This window comes from Nilaparvata lugens, chromosome 1 (assembly GCF_014356525.2).
Source record: "Nilaparvata lugens isolate BPH chromosome 1, ASM1435652v1, whole genome shotgun sequence".
Lineage (NCBI taxonomy): Eukaryota > Metazoa > Arthropoda > Insecta > Hemiptera > Delphacidae > Nilaparvata > Nilaparvata lugens.
This window is the reverse complement of record NC_052504.1, coordinates 46,914,214-46,933,503: the sequence shown is the minus strand read 5'-3', so window position 1 is coordinate 46,933,503 and position 19,290 is coordinate 46,914,214. Positions and strand designations below refer to the sequence as shown.

At 33.7% G+C, this 19,290-nt stretch overlaps 1 protein-coding gene across 2 annotated transcripts in view; it reads right to left on the bottom strand.

Annotated features, from left to right (window-relative positions):
* Window positions 1-13,526: 13,526 nt before the first annotated feature.
* LOC111051994 (serine-protein kinase ATM) overlaps window positions 13,527-19,290 on the bottom strand; it is a 145,503-nt gene continuing 139,739 nt past the window's right edge. For both annotated transcript variants that reach the window (XM_039435297.1, XM_039435301.1), the window contains exons 54-55: window positions 14,145-14,332; window positions 13,527-13,796 (exon numbers count right to left, since the gene is read on the bottom strand). In XM_039435297.1, the coding sequence (XP_039291231.1) occupies window positions 13,609-13,796; window positions 14,145-14,332 (376 nt within the window). In that variant the 3' untranslated portion in view covers window positions 13,527-13,608. The remainder of the gene's footprint in view (window positions 13,797-14,144; window positions 14,333-19,290) is intronic.

Genomic DNA, 19,290 nt, shown 5'->3' with positions numbered 1-19,290 from the left:
ATTAATATATTATATATAATATAATATTATATATTTATTATAATATTATATATTTAATTTAATATAAATTTATATAAATTTAAATAAATATATATAAAAATAAAAATATATAAATTTAAATTTATATATTTAATTTAATTTAAAATAATATAATTTAATAATTATATATTTATTATAATATTATATATTTAATTTAATATAGTCGCAACGAGCTATTATAGTAAACTATAGAGTGGCTGTTGGTGTGCTTACAGCGCTCTCAATGTGTTACACGGCGAACTAAGGGCAGCCATGACAGAGAGAGGCAAGATTTCAAGATAAGCCAGTCTGCCACTGCAGGAATAGATGTGTTTATTTTTATTCAAATTGATTTCTATCAATATAAAATTATCATTCCAATTGGTACTTTCACGAAAATTGAATGAGGTATGTGTGAGAGTATTTATTTCATTGAAATAACCTCTAGAATGTTCAGAATCGACTGATACAAAATATAAAAATGTAGGTCTATAGGAGTAGGCTAGACTAGATCATGCCGACTATTTCATAATTTTGTTTGTGATATTACTTACAAATTGAATTGCATATGAAACTACAGTCGAGTTGGATAGATTTAGACTTATTAAACATTTCAACTGTACACTGTTAATATATTATTTATTTCTATTGTGTAGAGAATGTCAATGAAGTCATTCATCATACAAAAAGTTCCCACAGTCACAAATTTTTTGGTACCTACCTATGTGTTTGTATATATTGCCATTATTTTATTGACTGAACTATCCCCAACGCAAGGTAACAAGAGGTGTTTTTATGTTGAGAAGATAAAAGGAAATAGTGTGTCAAATTTTTTTAGTAAAAAATGTCTACTATAGTTACGTTCATTCACATCTTTTGTATGGAGCAATATTATGGGCCAATTGTAGTGATTTCCATTCACGTTTTGGGTTACAAAAAAGAGCAATAAGAACCAAGTATACGGTAATGTTCCTCCCCTTAAGCACTGCAACCCGCTATTTGTTAGATTGAGAATTATGTGTTTGCCGTGTATTTTTATTTTTCAATGTTTATTATTTATAAAGATTAACTTGCTCTCATTCTCTAGTCATTTTGAAGTTTATTCGCACAACACAAGAAATAGGTTGAACCTAGAAACGAATATTGTCGGTATAAATCTAGTCATATCAGTTTTAGGGCTTGTGCAATTAGGTTTTATAATCAGTTACCGTTACATATAAAGAGGCTTACTAGTGAGTGAATATAAACTTAAAATTAAGGATTTTCTAATAAGAAACCTGTTTTTATACTAATGATGAATATTTTGCCTTCAATATGGAGAATTTGTAAGACGTTAATGTGATGATTTCTTGTTTTTATGTGGTATGATTACCGTATATGTTTTTTATGTAATAATTTATGTAATTTTCTCATGAAGTGGCCTATACAAATTGTAATTTGTCTTTGAAAAAAAATGGATTTTGATTCGATTTATAGCCTAAAGCTGGGTTTACAACAAAGTTATTAACAAAATGTTAATAGCTTAATTCTTATAGATACTATTACATTGAACGGAACTTGATATTATGTTCATCATGTGTATGATAAGTTATGTTCAATCTAATAGAATATATATAGGGATTAAGCTATTAACATTTTGTTAATAACTTTGGTGTGAACCCAGTTTAATAGATTATAAACATGTTTTGTTGAACTGAGTAGCCTACTATTTAACTAAAACTCATAAAAGTGAATAATTTTTAAGGAGTAGCCTACTATAGCCTTTTACTAGCTACTAAATTCATGTACTTACTAATAAATATGGAATTGTATTGTGCAAAATTTATATTGTTTGGTGCTAAAGAATGTTACTTTATTCAATTAACTATAAATATAAGAAATTTTTCTTTGAAATTTTTCAAAATGGCGGGCATTTTAAATTTTTGATGGCGAATATCTCGAAAACCGTCCATTTTACAGAAAATTTACAAGAGACAAAAAAGTTAGCAAATTTTTTCACAATTCCAATGATACCTAATTTATTAAGATTGGTCGAAGATAACAGAGAAATTAATTTTTTTCGTACTGCATGCTTGACCACTTTTCACCATTTAAAGATCAATATTAATTTTTTTTATAATTTCATGAAAACCGTTCTTATTACAGAAATATACAAGAATAACTTTCCTCCAAATTTTATTTTACATTGAAAAATATTAATTTCACTCAAATCGGTTCACTGATACTAATGCAGCAATTGCTCAAAATGCCGTCCTTCAACTTGATTACACAGTCTGCACCTTTCAATCATGGACCGTCGAACTGCTATAAAAGCATTTTCATCATCTTGAATGGCACCTGCTGCAGCAACCACTCTTGCCACAAGGTCTTCTTCGTTTTCTACTGGCGTGCTGTAAACAAGGTCTTTCATATGGCCCCAGAAAAAAAAATCTAAAGGGTTGAGGTCAGGTGAACGTGCGGGCCACGGTACTGGTCCACCCCGCCCAATCCACCGCTGACGATAGGTCATGTTCAGAAAGTCCGTAACAACATTTCCGAAATGAGCAGGGGCACCATCATGTTGAAACCAAATATTATATCTGTTTGCAAGAGGCACATCTTCCAAAGTTCTGGTAGTATGTCTCTTAAAAAAGTAATGTACGTGGGAGAATTCAGACGATTAGGAAGAATGTATGGTCCAATCACGCGATTACCTAAGATACCCGTCCAAACATTCAGCGAAAATCTATGCTGATAACCACGCACTTTGACCTCATGAGGATTGTCTAAGGCCCAGACGTGACTGTTGCGAGAGTTGAAGATTCCTTCTCTTGTAAAGCTGGACTCATCGGTAAATAACACATTTTCTAGAAAATTTGGTTGGATAATGTCTTGCTGAAGAAACCAACGGGCACAGTTTACTCTTGGCTCATAGTCGCGTTCAACCAATGAGTGAACTTTTTGAAAGCGGAAGGGGTGAAGTCTTTCCTTGTTTAGTACACGCCACACAGAAGAAGCACTTGAATTGATTTGCTTTGCAACTGCTCTCGTACTCGTTCTAGGATTGAAATCGAATTTCTGCAATACTTCCTCTTCAAAAGCAACACTTTGAACTGCTCGAGGCCTACCAGCAATTACCCTGTTCCGTTCAAATGAACCAACTTCTCTCAGCCGATTGTGAGTTCTTGTGAACACCTTGTCGGAAGGGAGACGGCGGTTTGGAAATGCAGCTGCATACATTCTTCTTGCTTCGGTCGCATTGCCAAGAGCTGCTCCATACATGAAGTGAATATCGGTGTACTCCAGCGAACTAAATTCCATTACAATAATTAAATATTTGTGTAGAAGCAACGTAAGAAAATATTGAAACTGGAAATTTAAGATAGAAATAAGACCTAGGAAACGTGAGACTAAGAAATAGGAAGCACTACATCTGGTTCTTTACTTTTAATGAAACAACAATACTTTTACAAGACAAACATTATCATCTGAAAACCATTGTAAAATCATCTGTTTGCCCATATGGAGCCATACCGAGTTTCAAAGCTTCATCTTAATACATCTGGAATTAAAAAATTAATATTGATCTTTAAATGGTGAAAAGTGGTCATGCATGCAGTACGAAAAAATTAATTTCTCTGTTATTCTTCGACCAATCTTAATAAATTAGGTATCATTGGAATCGTGAAAAAATTTGCTAACTTTTTGTCTCTTGTAAATTTTCTGTAAAATGGACGGTTTTCGAGATATTCGCCATCAAAAATTTAAAATGGCCGCCATTTTGAAAAATTTCAACGAAAATTTTTTTTTTATTTTTTATAGTTGAGTCTTTATAGCATAAATATTCATGCCAAATTTCAGATCAATACAACATTTCGTTCTTGAGATAAAAATTTTTAAGTGAAAAAAACAAAATGGCAGCTATAAGGATAACCGCTGAGTTTTGGACACTTCAAATATGACATTTGTAGTCTCCTAGCATCCAGGTACAATACCCTAAAATTCTCGACACTACCTCTGAAACACTCTGTATATAAAATGTGTACATTAAATATCACAAAGTAAACAACTATATTAAATAATAGAGAATATATTATTTTAATGGTATGTGGAATAAATGCATGCTATTTTGTTGAAAATGAAGACTGGACATACAGCTTATATTCTACCAGAATAGTGTATACGTCTATTTTACATATTATAAAATAATATAATCAAGGTCTATAAAGAGACCATGACTATAATAGTATCTATATAATAAGAGAGAGTAGGGTTGTGTTTGTTCGTGTGTTCGTTTGTTTGCATCAAAACATGTCAACTTGTGGATTGCATACCGGAAAAACTGGAATGATTCAGATCTGCTAATTTTGAACATAGATTCTAAAAATATCAATCTCGTGCACCTGGAAGCCAGGCAAGATATTTATCTCGGGCCACTCCTGTGTTTCGGATTGACACGTTAAGCCGTCGGTCCCGGCTGCCTAAAAAGCAGTCATCAGGTCATGTCAGAGGCCCTGAAATTGATCAGTTGCGACCTGAAAACTCTGACACCAGACCTGAGCCAGTCAGGTCACTCGATATTATTATTATTATTACCTGAAAGCCCAAATTTCAAATTTCCTTCTAGATTTTTCAAAATTAATGTTCAAACTTCATTAATAGTACATACGATTTGATAAAAAAATCACCAAATCATATGGCCGGAATTAAAAAATCTTATTATATTATTAAAGAACTGGATTATACACGTATAGCCTACAGGTGTAAAGTAGTATAGGAAAATTATGTTTGATACATCATCACGTCTGAACTACTGGACTGATTAACTTGAAATTTTGCATTATAGATTCTTGCTTAACCGAGGATGGTTATAAACCTATTTCAAATTCTTCAATATTTGATTACATCAAGTTTTCAGTTTGTCAAGTTTTCAATTATTTGTCATGCTTTCACTTGTTGTAAGGAAGCAGCAGAACATTTCTCTTAAAAGGGAAATTAGAAGATAGGTATGATTGCGGATCCTTTTCGAATGATAAAAACAGGTTTTCCGTCGCAACCAAATTTTTTCCGCCATTTTGGAACCACCATTTTGAATACAACTTCTTTTTTTAATTGAAAGGTGGTCATATGATACATGATTCCGATACAGGATTTCCAGAGAAAAGGTATGATGAAAACTGCACATCGATATCTCAAACCTTTCAAAATGTATTCTCATTCATTTCCTTTATTATAGTATAGAAGATGATAGATAAAATGGATGATATATCCATCCATCTATCATCTTCTATACTATAATAGAGGAAAGAACTGGCTTAAAGACGTATACACACGTGTATGGAGGATAGGGAAATTATGTTTGACGCATCATCACGTCTGAACTACTGGACTGATTTACTTGAAATGCTGCTTATAAATTCTTAATCAACCGAGGATTCTTATAGGCCTATTTTCAATTCTTCTGGATTTCATTACGTCAAGTTTTAAAATAGACCCTTGCAAAGCACGGGTTACCTGCTGGTGATATATATATACAAACTTGATATTAAGTTTTTATGATATTATACAAACTTGACTGGAATGAACATTAGGAACATAGACATTAGCTTATATGTATGATCATGTTATGCCTGTTATGTGTGATGTTAGGCCGGTATTAGGCGGTAATAGTTCTATGACATGAAAAAATCATTCCATACAACTTATTTCCAAAGACCTTAAAGAGAAATCTTTAAGGTCTTTGCTTATTTCATATGATCTGAATATGACAGAAATATTACCGTCCAATAGCGTCCTCAAGTTAGTTTGTTATTTTGTTGACTACCTATCATACTTTGCCTTCTTGTTTTGAACTTGGAGATATTGTAGATACTAAGTGAATAAGTACCGTAAGCTGGTATCAAAGAAACGTCAACATAAACTGGTTTTTCGAATTCTTTGTTCAAAATAACATAAAAATCCAATCTCTAAAATCATAATAATTTTGCAGTTACAGTATGGCTTTTTAACTTGTACGGCTAAGCAGTAAGCAGTATCAACAATGTAACTAAGGCTTCAAGTAAAGCAATTCAAACAGTTAATTTTATGGATGCATAACAACTGTAATACATACATTTAAAATGCTCAATAAAAATTCAATGTAGTTATTATTAAATATAACTGATTTGCGCCTTGTATTTTATGCAAGTTCCCATTATAACAATAGGGCCATTCAAATTTCCCGCCGCTTCTTGCCTCTCTCTGTCATGGCTGCCAATGTTCAATTCGTAACAGGAATAGTGGCCACTCAGCCGCTCTATAGTTTACTATAATTATAGCTCGTTGGGGAGTCGTTAATCAGTCAAGGCTGTTCAGGGTGTTCAGTTAATTGCATTTTGCATATTTTGTCCTACAAAACTAGCCTCTGTTCTACAAATTATATCAACAACTCATTGTATATTAACTCACTTATTTTCTCACACTCATCAACCACAAACACTTGAAGAATAACACACACTCAACCACAAACACACCACAAAAGAATCAATGAATGTTATAAACAACTCACAAACTTTACAACAAGACACAACTTAAAAGGCTGATTTTCAAAGACCTCAAACTTGTTTCACTTGCCTGCCAATTTGAAACTGTCAGATTATATTACTCGTATGCCCAGTTTCTAGGCCATTTATTAAATCTAATGGACTATTGAATCTTGGACACCACTTATTAAATCTAACTCGACCATTAAACCTATAAATTGAGTTGGTAATTGACTAAGAACTCAATTTCAAATCAAACATCTCTCAACTTATGATGCAAAATTCCCTGAAATTCAAGATCAGAAACATTTATTCCCAAGGAGTTGATTCCCAAAATTCATAAATGCCCGGGAGTTTATGATTATTTTGTATGATAACTAAGAAAACGCCTTTTTCAACTAAACTTATTGATAATCATATAAACAAGTTATATTGAAATTATTAGAATAAAATAATTATTTATAATAATGATTAGAATAAAAATAAATTAATATTTATCACTTCTTGATGAGTGTGTGGAGGAATAAGCATTCATTTTCTAATAATTTAAGGCTCCGCGCCACGCTTTTGGAAACTTATTATTGGCTCCATTTCGAAGGTATTTTGATTTGAATTCTATCAAGATACTTGAATAGATCATATTTCCAAGGAAAAAATATTTTAATCTTGTTTTCGTTTTCATATTAGGCGCTTTAAAAGCACATAACGTTCAAATATTGGGAAAGATCCATCCTCAAAGTATGAATTTATTTGCTATCATTTATGATGTATTGGATCTGCCCCAAGATTTGAACTTTTGGCGCTTTCAAAGCTATCAAAAAGTAAAAAGTTTTTTCTTGAAATTAGTCAAATCTAAATAAATTGATAGTATACAATTTGTAATACTTAGATAATTTGCCAGTAATAAGAATCAAAAAGCGTGGTGCACCTCCTTGATTATTGTATACGGTACCACTATTATGATGCTACTCCCATTTTATGTCTTGTAAATTAAATCTGTTATACTCACATTCCTAACAGTCAAGTAAGCTTAGTCATCAAAATATTGGGTTTACTTCGTCTTGAATTGCTCAAGACTCAAGAAGTTGAATTTTGGGTTTACTTCGTCTTGTATTGCTCAAGAAATTTAACTATGATAAATCATCTATTACTTGAAAAGAAGCTCACAATAATTTAAACCCAAAAATAAAATAATAAAGTACATACTAGAATGTTCGCTCCTTCAAAATTTCATTACTGTAGTATGTGAATATTTCATTTTTTGTGATAATAATGTGTAATATTCTTTCTACGAAGGCTTGGTTTTGAAGCATCTAAATTTGAAAATATTTTAGGGCTGAAAATTTTGTGAAGTGAAGAGCTACAAGACTTGACATATTTCGGACTATGAGTAACTTTATCCAAATTTGGGAGAGGAACAGCACAGGGTTACCTTATTTTTCCTCTCCCTATCATTTTTATGATTTACTTATTATGATAAAGGATAAAGAAGGGGACGCTTTGCTTTAATTGAATCAGTAAAATCGATAGTATTTAATTAATACTATCTAACTAACCCAACTTAATTCATCGATATAGGTGATCACTGGTTCACTCAACGTAAAATCTAGCCAAATTATATAAAAAATTGATGTAACTTGTGAGCTATTTACACTGCTTTTTTGAATGGATGATTTATTTATTATGATTGTCAAATGTGATTGAAATTGATAAATAATATAAACTATTTTAATGCAATTTATTCCGATGGTTTCTTGGGCAGAGAAATATTACCCAATCATAAGTTTCTTCCCAATGGGAATATTCCCGACTTACATTACTACCCTCAAAAATCAGCACTGACTACCCTGGAAATCTCCCCGTCTACTCACTACACCATGTTCCTACCTCACTTTGTTCAAGCAAATCAGTCTTAGCGCAAAACGCCTATAATATAGTCCAATACAAACAGAAGAGATGTAGCACCAATTCCATTCTGTTTCCATTGGACCATATTTCTATATATTTGTAGAGGTGTGAGAATGCTCTACGCCACTTTGGTGTGAATTGGGTCTTATGCTTAGTGAACTGTAAGTAGAAGTATATTACAACATATTTATTCTACCACTCCTACCTATCGCTACAACTTGAACATTTTAAATGTTATTTTCAAATTTCATCAACTCATTTTTTATCATTCGATCAATCAATAATTCGTTTGTTTTTTACTTTCCTTGCCCTACTACCATAGGTAAGGAAAGTATTGCTTTCCAAAAAAAATTAAGGTACCCCAATTTCAAGTTTTCTATACGTTTCAAGGTCCCCTGAGTCCAAAAACATGATTTTTGGGTATTGGTCTGTGTGTGTGTATGTGTGTATGTGTGTGTGTGTGTGTGTATGTGTGTGTGTGTATGTCTGTGAACACGATAACTCCATTCCTAATTAACCGATCGACTTGAAATTTTAAACTTAAGGTCCCTATACCATGAGGACCCGACAATAAGAAATTCAATAAAATTCAATTCAAGATGGCGGAAAAAATGGCGGATAATTACTAAAAAACCATGTTTTTCTCGAAAATGGCTCTAACGATTTTCTTCAAATTTATATCATGGATAGCTATTTTTAAGCCCTATCAACTGGCATAAGTTTCATTCCTGGGAAAATTTCAGGAGCTCCGTAATATTCTTGAGAAAAATGGCGTATAATGACTAAAAATCCATGTTTTTCACCGTTTTCTCGAAAACTGCTCTAACGATTTACTTCAAATTCATACCATGGATAGATATTCATAAGCACTATCAACTGGCATGAGTCTCATTTCTGAGAAAATTCCATGAGCTCCGTAATATTCTTGAGAAAAATGGCGGATAATGACCAAAAACCAGGTTTTTCACGGTTTTCTCGAAAACGGCTCTAACGATTTTCTTCAAATTCAAGCCATGGGTAGCTATTCATAAGTCCTATCAAATGACATGAGTTTTTTCCTTGGAAAATTGCAGGAGCTTCGTAATATTCTTGAGAAAAATGGCGGATAATTACTAAAAAAAACATGTTTTTCACGATTTTTTCAAAATAACTTGACCGATTTTTTTCAAATTCATACTCTGTATAGTTATTTATCAGCTCTATTAACTGGCATGAGTCTCCTTTCTGGGAAACTAATGGGGGGTCCACCCCATCCTTGAGAAATGGACTTTGTAACCTCCTTCTCGTGCATGAGGTAGGTAGGTAGAGCAGTTCATAAAAAGAACACATAGTCGAGATATTTCATCTGTAGAACAGCTGTTTTGACGACTTTAAAAAAATGACGACTAAAAAATCATTGAATTTCACAATTTACACAAAGGAAAAAGTACTCTGAAAACAATTATATATACACATATACAAAAGTCTGATCGTAGTTTCGAATATGAGCAAGGAAAGTTGTGTGAGTGTACCACACCAGATTTTTTCTCTTTCAGACACCAAAACATATTACACAGTGTAGATGGACGGATAGAAAGCGTGAACATCAAAAGCCATCGTGTGTGTTACCCAGTTTCCATTCTGCATCTAACAATAGCAACAAAGCGTCCAACATCATAACTTTATTATTATATAGTCCAGGCAATGAATGCTCAAAAGAGGGTATAGTGAGAAAAGTTTGGAAGACTATATTTGACCCCGCAATTTTGTTTTGGGTATTAAGGAGGTAAAAATACCCCCACCCCTACCCCTTGTGCTAAGGGGGTGGGGTGGTTCAAAGGTACCATTTTTTGGTTTCTCGCATATAACTCGAAAACTATCTATCTTACGGACATAACTGTTACATACAAAAGTAAAGCTTATATAATTTCCTACACTATTCATCTCACAACTTTTCTAGTTTTCGAGATATCCGCTCTTAAATGTGTGACATTTTTGAAAAAAAACACGTTCGCCTCCAATTTTTTCCTATTTCTACTCTTATAACTTTTTAAAAATTGATGGGAAAAATCAATGCAGATTATGAGCTCATAAAGCCTCTTTCAGGACTTATAACTCTCCAACAATGCATCGTAAAAATCAATGCTTATCGTAGGTTTGTAGAGCATTAAATTCTCTTTGAAATGGTGTATTATTTCACTATTCAAAGTTTGTGTTTCATTGTTATAGCAACTTTAATGTAGGGGATGGAATTTCCAATGCTGCAACAATTATTCATTTGGCAATTAAATTTGAAGCGGGTGTCTGTGACACAATTTTTGACGTAGCAGCTTAATTTTGACTAGTTAGTAGATTAACATGGCAAAAGTGCACATCTTTATCCCCTCTTTTGAAGGTTTGGAACCGCTGAGTTGACACTAGTTGCAATATTGAAAATGTTGCTACATTGCACTATCATTCTTGATCATTTGTTACATCACACAACTATTATATGAATACTTTGTATTGTTGTAACCAACTTGAATCAATTGACAATTCCTTTTTTACTGCATATTCAAATTTACTATTTGTTATTTTTGATTTTCATTAAACGTCCTTTTTCCTACTTAGTGCAGTCATCATAACTTTTAAGGCCATTTGTAAAGTGCCACTTATATCAATAAATGCAATCATTTGTTATTGTTACATTGTCTTACAATTTCTTGGCGTCTACCTTGCTACCAGGTATTTAGTAGTTTTACTCATAAGTTTTATGTGAGTTTGGGTAAAGGTATTGACAAACAACATGAACAACATCAGCCATCTATAAATTATATTTATTATGTAACATACATTTCATTCAACTTGGTATATAGTCCACTTGAAGTCCCTCATACCAAACACATCAGATGCATAGTTTTCGAGTTATATGTGAGAAACCAAAAAATGTTACCTTTGAACCACCCCCACCCCCTTAGCACAAGGGGTTGGGGGAATTTTGATATGTTTACCCCCTTACTACCCTAAACAGAACTGCGGGGTCAAAAATTGTCTTCCAAACTTTTCCCTCTATAACCTTTCCTTGACTGCACTGTATATCATCTAGTTAATTTTGATATCACATTAATTAAAAAGCTTCCCTCATAGTATAATTTTTCAATATTTTACTAATTGTATAATACACAAGAAATCAATATATTGCCGAGGTTGTCAAAGATGTGAATTTTCAATGTTTTTTGATGTAAATTATTGCAAAAAACTAATATCATGGTTAGCTATGCATAAAGAGGCATGATAGCATGATGGTCATTCTTTACTGAATCGAAATAAGCTGTTATAACTTTTTCTATGTGGAGAACCAGTCCCTTGCCTCAGCAAAGAGTTGCTGCGCTCTCAATCCTGCTACTGTGGGATCACCACCCCTACCGATGATTTTGGTGTCATCCGCAAAAAGAAGGCTTGAGTCCTCCAGTCTCAGATCATTGATCATAATCAGGAACAGCAAAGGCCCAAGCACCGATCCCTGAGGCACGCCATGAGGTACATGTTTTTCCCTCGAAGTAGCTCCCATCAGTGAGACGACCTGCTTACGATCCAGCAAGTAGTCTGCCACCAGAGCATGGTCTGCCCCAAAAACCATATCTGAAGAGCTTTTCCAGTAGGATCCTGTGAGACACAAAATTTCCCTTCTCGCAAAAAATTCTTTATAAAAATGTCGGCTCTCCTGTTTCAAATAAGGATAGAGGTCTTTGACATCTTTGATTTTTCCTATTTTAAGTGGAGCAGCTGGTAAAATAGACAGAGAAAGTTCTTCAGGGAGCTGCTTCAAATATTTGAAAGGTTCATACACTTGAGAGTATGATTTAGACACAGCAAGTGTACCGCAAGGTTTGTATTTGATAATACAATACTGCTGTGCTGAATTGCAACGCTTTTAATAGGTAATATTTTATGTTATAGTAAATAAAACCACAAAAGTAAGGAAAATCAGCTGCTCTCTTCAAGAAGGGCCTAAACATGGGTTTGCTATAATAGTTATACCAACCTCGAGAAACAAGATATTTGAATGAAATCTTCACACTTTATCAAACACTGCCATTATAACGTGGACCTCACTATAGACTAAGGATCAACAGGGGCAACAGTTATTGAACGAGCGTTAGCTTTTAACTCACTAAAGGCTAAAGTTGTTGTCCGTCTATTTGTATGTTCTACAATAGCTTTAGGAAGAATTTTATTGATCAATAAGTTTCAAATTTTGAACACGTATTTTTCGAACTTTTCATAGATCAAGTACGTTGGAGAACAGAATTGACTTACACCTTCGTCCTTTTTCAGGATATAAAATAACATTGAAAGTACATAGGAAAAAAAATTGTTGATTTATCATTTAGTCAACTGAAGAATTCATTGTATGCAATTACCATAGTTTTTCCATTTACTCATTTATAACATCAGCTGAGGCTATTTGGGAGCTGACACATGATTTCAGCTGATAATATACAACATAATTTATTATTGACAACATTTATATCAACAAAATTATACGGGTTGATATAATTATATCAATGTGCGGTTTTCGTCATTTATTTTCTCTTGGAACCTCTGTACGGTATCGAAATAATGTATCACATGACCACCTTCTTATTTAAAAATTGAGTTTGAAATGAATTTGGATTCATGTGAGGGTCAAAGATGTTGAAGCGACAGAGTAACATTTGTCAAAAATGTAACATCTTCAAGAGCGGATATCTCGAAAAATATAGGAAATATAAAAATAATTGTGAGATGAATATTTCTGGAAATTATGTAAGCTTCAATTTTGTATATAACAGTTATGTCCGCAAGATACATAGTTTTCGAGTTATATGCGAGAGACCATAAAATGGTACCTTTGAACCACACCCACCCCATTAGCACAGGGGGTAGGGGTAAGAACTTTTGATATGTTTACATCCTTACTACCCTAAACAGAACAGCGGGTTCAAAAATTTCCTTCCAAACTTTTCCCTCTATACCCTTTTTTGAGTATTCATTGCCTGGACTAAGTACGTGTCATGCGATAACTTTTTTCTCAAGCAATAAAGTTGCGTTTTATATAAGATATTCTGTGCATATGATTTTAGCAATGATTTGAAGACATTATTGTTTGAGTCATTTATTAAAAATAAAAAACAGTACAGAAATACAAAAATGATTAAAAAGTAATGCAGTTATTCAGATATCACAAATAAGCTTGCCAACCGTGATATATTTGACACAAATTGAACGGATCACGAGCTTCTTGAATGAGCCACTGAACTTGGCCTTCAATACTAGCTGATTCAGCGCCATTTCCTTCAGTTCCTTGAAGTTTTTGTTTGAGACGAAACAGAACACGCTCTGCCCATTCATTTATTTCCTGAATTTGCCCTGCAAATTCAATTAGAGGATAAAAATACAATTTTCAGGAAAGCGAAATGCCAAATCAAAAGTGAAATAGAAGAATAATTCAAGACAAAAAGAGCGCATTTCCTCCTTCTTCTATTAATTTTTCCAGTATAGCCTCAAAAATAAAAATACAATATTGACAAGCAACATAATATTAAGTAAAAAACGAATCGAAAAACAAATGAGAAATCATCTACATCATTCATCCTTCCAACAACATCCTTTCTTATGTCCAGTCACAAACCTAGGATTTACATTTTATAGACTTAGATTATTAGCAGAAAAAATACAGTTACAGTATAAAAGTTTATTTGAATTTTGTTTAATTACCCATGGAACTTTGTGGTAGCTCGTCAGGAGATTGTGATGTTTTTGAGCTAATGGATTTCATTTGTTGAGCGACAGTCTTTTTAGGTAATATAGTCCAGGTATACAAAGGATCATACAAAAGCACCTCAAGAACTGTTATCAGGGTCTCTTGAGATTCTCTAAGCACAGCCATAGTTTCTTCACAGCACCTGAAAAATTATACAGTAGCGAGCGTTTCGTTAAGGACGCAACCTAAAGTTGAATGACAACATTTATTGCACTACAATGGGTATGTTTATGACAGTAGTAGTTGATGACCCCCCCCCCCCCCAGCTTGTGATGATAACCTTCTCAACGAATCCTTTTTAAAAAACAGTTGTTCGTAACTTCCGCGGTTGACTTCGTTGGCAGGCGAGTTATCGTCTCATCATCTTGCACACTACCAGTTGTAAGGAATTTATTGAGCAACTTAGGTTATTAGGAATTCTGCAGTATGAGGAAAACTATTCGTATATAATGATCTTGCCCTGATTTGTAAGATTTACAAACAATATAAATCTCTAAAATAAACATGCATTCATCATTGGCAAAAAAAATCTGACAAGGTAAAAAAATGACAGCTAAAACAGTTCTAAAGAAAGACTAGCTCTCTTTAACACTTCCATTTGGCCTTTAATACACTTTTGCCAACATAGAGATTTGGAGTAAAATTTTACTCGATTGAATAGTTGATTAATATACAGGGTGTCCCACCAAGGTTGTAACAGCCGTTGACCATAGATTCTACTCGACATTTCTGACAAAAAATGTTTAGTAAACTTTTTTCCTATCGATCTTAGTTGAACTTGAAAAAATGCTCTTCTTCAAATTCAAAGTCAAATTTCAAACCGTTTTTTCTCGATTTTTCTCCGGGTAATTATAGTGGTTTCAATATTTAAAACTTCTCCATTTCATAAGCTTTTGAATGAGTATAAATTCGAAAAGGTAAGTTCCATGATAAAGTGTTCACAATTACTAATATCTGGGATGAACACCTTTAAAAAGAGGAAATTCACAAAAAGCATGCATCAAGTGATGATCCTAAAGGGTGAAATCACCTGATTATTGCATTATTTTCTGTAGCATATAGCCTAGACCCTATACAAAATATTAATCATACACTTTTACAATATCCAACAAAATTTATTCATAGAATAATAATTCAAAGTAGATGAATGACAGAATTAAAAAAAACAGATTGCAAACATTCAGATGGTAATCAAGTTAAATATCATGCTCACAGCTTACATGAATTCAAAATAGCCTCCATTTCTGTTTATGCAACTTCTGCCGTTTATCAAGCTTCGAGTTGCCCGTCTCACTTCGTTGGGCCATATCTTCATTACTTTAAACGTCAATTGAATTCTGAGAATCTGTTCCTCTCTGGTCTCTACAGTTTCTCTGTAAACTTCACTTTTAACAACCCCACAAAAGTAGAAGTCCATTGGAGTAAGATCAGGCGAGCGTGGTGGCCAACTTACGGGTACACCTCGGCCAATCCACCGCCCGGCATAATTGTTATCAAGCCACCCACGGACGTTTCTAGCATAATGAGGGAGGCAGCCATCCAACTGGAGCCACATATTCTGCCACAAATTGAGAGGCACGTATTCCATCAATTCGTGAAGCTCATTGACCAGAAAGTCCATGAAAACTTCACCATTTATTCTTGCAGGAAAAATAAAAGGTCCATGTATGTGTATTGTGGAAATTTACAGCACCAGCTCTTGTGAATGTACTTTTATTATTGATCTGTCCATAGAATGTTTGAAACACAATTTTGTGCTAAGATCCAACGGCAAAACTGCATCCTTGAAACAGTATAAGGTTCATCGATCTCTTAAACTGGGGTATCATGAAGTGGTCGAAAGTTATTGTTCTTCAATATTCTTTGCCGGATGCTGGATCGAGGATTCTGCTCGAAATACTTTAGAATAAGATTCTCAAAAGCTTTAGAAATAAGGACTGGCCTCTCGTACCTTGAAACTGATCCAAGACCCTCACCATCTTGACATCTGTCAATCTTAAAGACGTGTTATGAGATGAGTGTTTTCGGTCAGGAAAACGTCTCCTGTATACTCTCTCTGCCTCTCTTGAATTGTATCCACACTCTCCATACACCAATAACATGTTCAAGTAGTCTACTCAATCAAGGTAAATTTCATGATAATGAACGCGAACACTTCTCACTAGCCAAAGTTGATACATATCATGCCAATTAACAGGAAAACACACTGAAAACTATATTGAAAATAGGCTGAAACATACACTTCTTGTTATTTTATTCAGGATTTATGGTACTGGAGATAATGCAAGTTATTGAAAAAGTCATATCATTGTAGAATGTTAAAATGATGATTAAAACTTGTAAATATTGTCAGAGAGAAATCAGATGATTTTACCCTTAGGATCAACACTTGATGCATGCTGTTTGTGAATTTCCTCATTTTGAAGGTGTTCGTTCATTCCAGATATTAGCAGTTTTGAACAATTTATCATGGAACTTACCTTTTCGAATTTATACTCATTCGAAAGTTTATAAAATTGAGAAGTTTTTGAAATATTGAAACCACTATAATTACCCGGAGAAAAATCAAGAAAAAAACGGTTTGAAATTTGACTTTGAATTTGAAGAAGAGCATTTTTTCAAGTTTAAGCCCTAATAAAATACTACAAAATATCTAACAACAAATAAAATTGCATTAATCTTGTTAGAAATGTTTTTCTCTTTCCAACAATACCCTTGAAATTGAAATTCGACCAGTAGTTTTCGAGTTATAGAGTATTTAATTACCGGAAGTAAGCATATTCTGAAAATATCGAAATATCGATAAATCTCGAAAACTAAGGTCGATAGGAAAATAGTTTACTAAACATTTTTTGTCAGAAATGTCGAGTAGAATCTATGGTCAACGGCTGTTACAACCTTGGTGGGACAGCCTGTATATACAGGGTGTTTCAGAAGTAGTGTCGAGAATTTTAGGGTATTGTACCTGGATGCTAGGAGACTACAAATGTCATATTTGAAGTGTCCAAAACTCAGCGGTTATCCTTATAGCTGCCATTTTGTTTTTTTCACTTAAAAATTTTTATCTCAAGAACGAAATGTTGTATTGATCTGAAATTTGGCATGAATATTTATGCTATAAAGACTCAACTATAAAAAATAAAAAAAAATTTTTCGTTTGAATTTTTCAAAATGGCGGCCATTTTAAATTTTTGATGGCGAATATCTCGAAAACCGTCCATTTTACAGAAAATTTACAAGAGACAAAAAAGTTAGCAAATTTTTTCACAATTCCAATGATACCTAATTTATTAAGATTGGTCGAAGAATAACAGAGAAATTAATTTTTTTCGTACTGCATGCATGGCCACTTTTCACCATTTAAAGATCAATATTAATTTTTTAATTCCAGATGTATTTAAGATGAAGCTTTGAAACTCGGTATGGCTCTATATGGGCAAACAGATGATTTTACAATGGTTTTCAGATGATAATGTTTGTCTTGTAAAAGTATTGTTGTTTCATTAAAAGTAAAGAACCAGATGTAGTGCTTCCTATTTCTTAGTCTCACGTTTCCTAGGTCTTATTTCTATCTTAAATTTCCAGTTTCAATATTTTCTTACATTGCTTCTACACAAATATTTAATTATTGTAATGGAATTTAGTTCGCTGGAGTACACCGATATTCACTTCATGTATGGAGCAGCTCTTGGCAATGCGACCGAAGCAAGATGAATGTATGCAGCTGCATTTCCAAACCGCCGTCTCCCTTCCGACAAGGTGTTCACAAGAACTCACAATCGGCTGAGAGAAGTTGGTTCATTTGAACGGAACAGGGTAATTGCTGGTAGGCCTCGAGCAGTTCGAAATGTTGCTTTTGAAGAGGAAGTATTGCAGAAATTCGATTTCAATCCTAGAACGAGTACGAGAGCAGTTGCAAAGCAAATCAATTCAAGTGCTTCTTCTGTGTGGCGTGTACTAAACAAGGAAAGACTTCACCCCTTCCGCTTTCAAAAAGTTCACTCATTGGTTGAACGCGACTATGAGCCAAGAGTAAACTGTGCCCGTTGGTTTCTTCAGCAAGACATTATCCAACCAAATTTTCTAGAAAATGTGTTATTTACCGATGAGTCCAGCTTTACAAGAGAAGGAATCTTCAACTCTCGCAACAGTCACGTCTGGGCCTTAGACAATCCTCATGAGGTCAAAGTGCGTGGTTATCAGCATAGATTTTCGCTGAATGTTTGGACGGGTATCTTAGGTATTCGCGTGATTGGACCATACATTCTTCCTAATCGTCTGAATTCTCCACGTACATTACTTTTTTAAGAGACATACTACCAGAACTTTTGGAAGATGTGCCTCTTGCAAACAGATATAATATTTGGTTTCAACATGATGGTGCCCCTGCTCATTTCGGAAATGTTGTTACGGACTTTCTGAACATGACCTATCGTCAGCGGTGGATTGGGCGGGGTGGACCAGTACCGTGGCCCGCACGTTCACCTGACCTCAACCCTTTAGATTTTTTTTTCTGGGGCCATATGAAAGACCTTGTTTACAGCACGCCAGTAGAAAACGAAGAAGACCTTGTGGCAAGAGTGGTTGCTGCAGCAGGTGCCATTCAAGATGATGAAAATGCTTTTATAGCAGTTCGACGGTCCATGATTGAAAGGTGCAGACTGTGTAATCAAGTTGAAGGACGGCATTTTGAGCAATTGCTGCATTAGTATCAGTGAACCGATTTGAGTGAAATTAATATTTTTCAATGTAAAATAAAATTTGGAGGAAAGTTATTCTTGTATATTTCTGTAATAAGAACGGTTTTCATGAAATTATAAAAAAAAAATAATATTGATCTTTAAATGGTGAAAAGTGGTCATCCATGCAGTACAAAAAAAATTAATTTCTCTGTTATTCTTCGACCAATCTTGATAAATTAGGTATCATTGGAATCGTGAAAAAATTTGCTACCTTTTTTGTCTCTTGTAAGTTTTTTGTAAAATGGACGGTTTTCGAGATATTCGCCATTAAAAATTTAAAATGGCCGCCATTTTAAAAAATTTCAACGAAAAATTTTTTTTTATTTTTTATAGTTGAGTCTTTATAGCATAAATATTC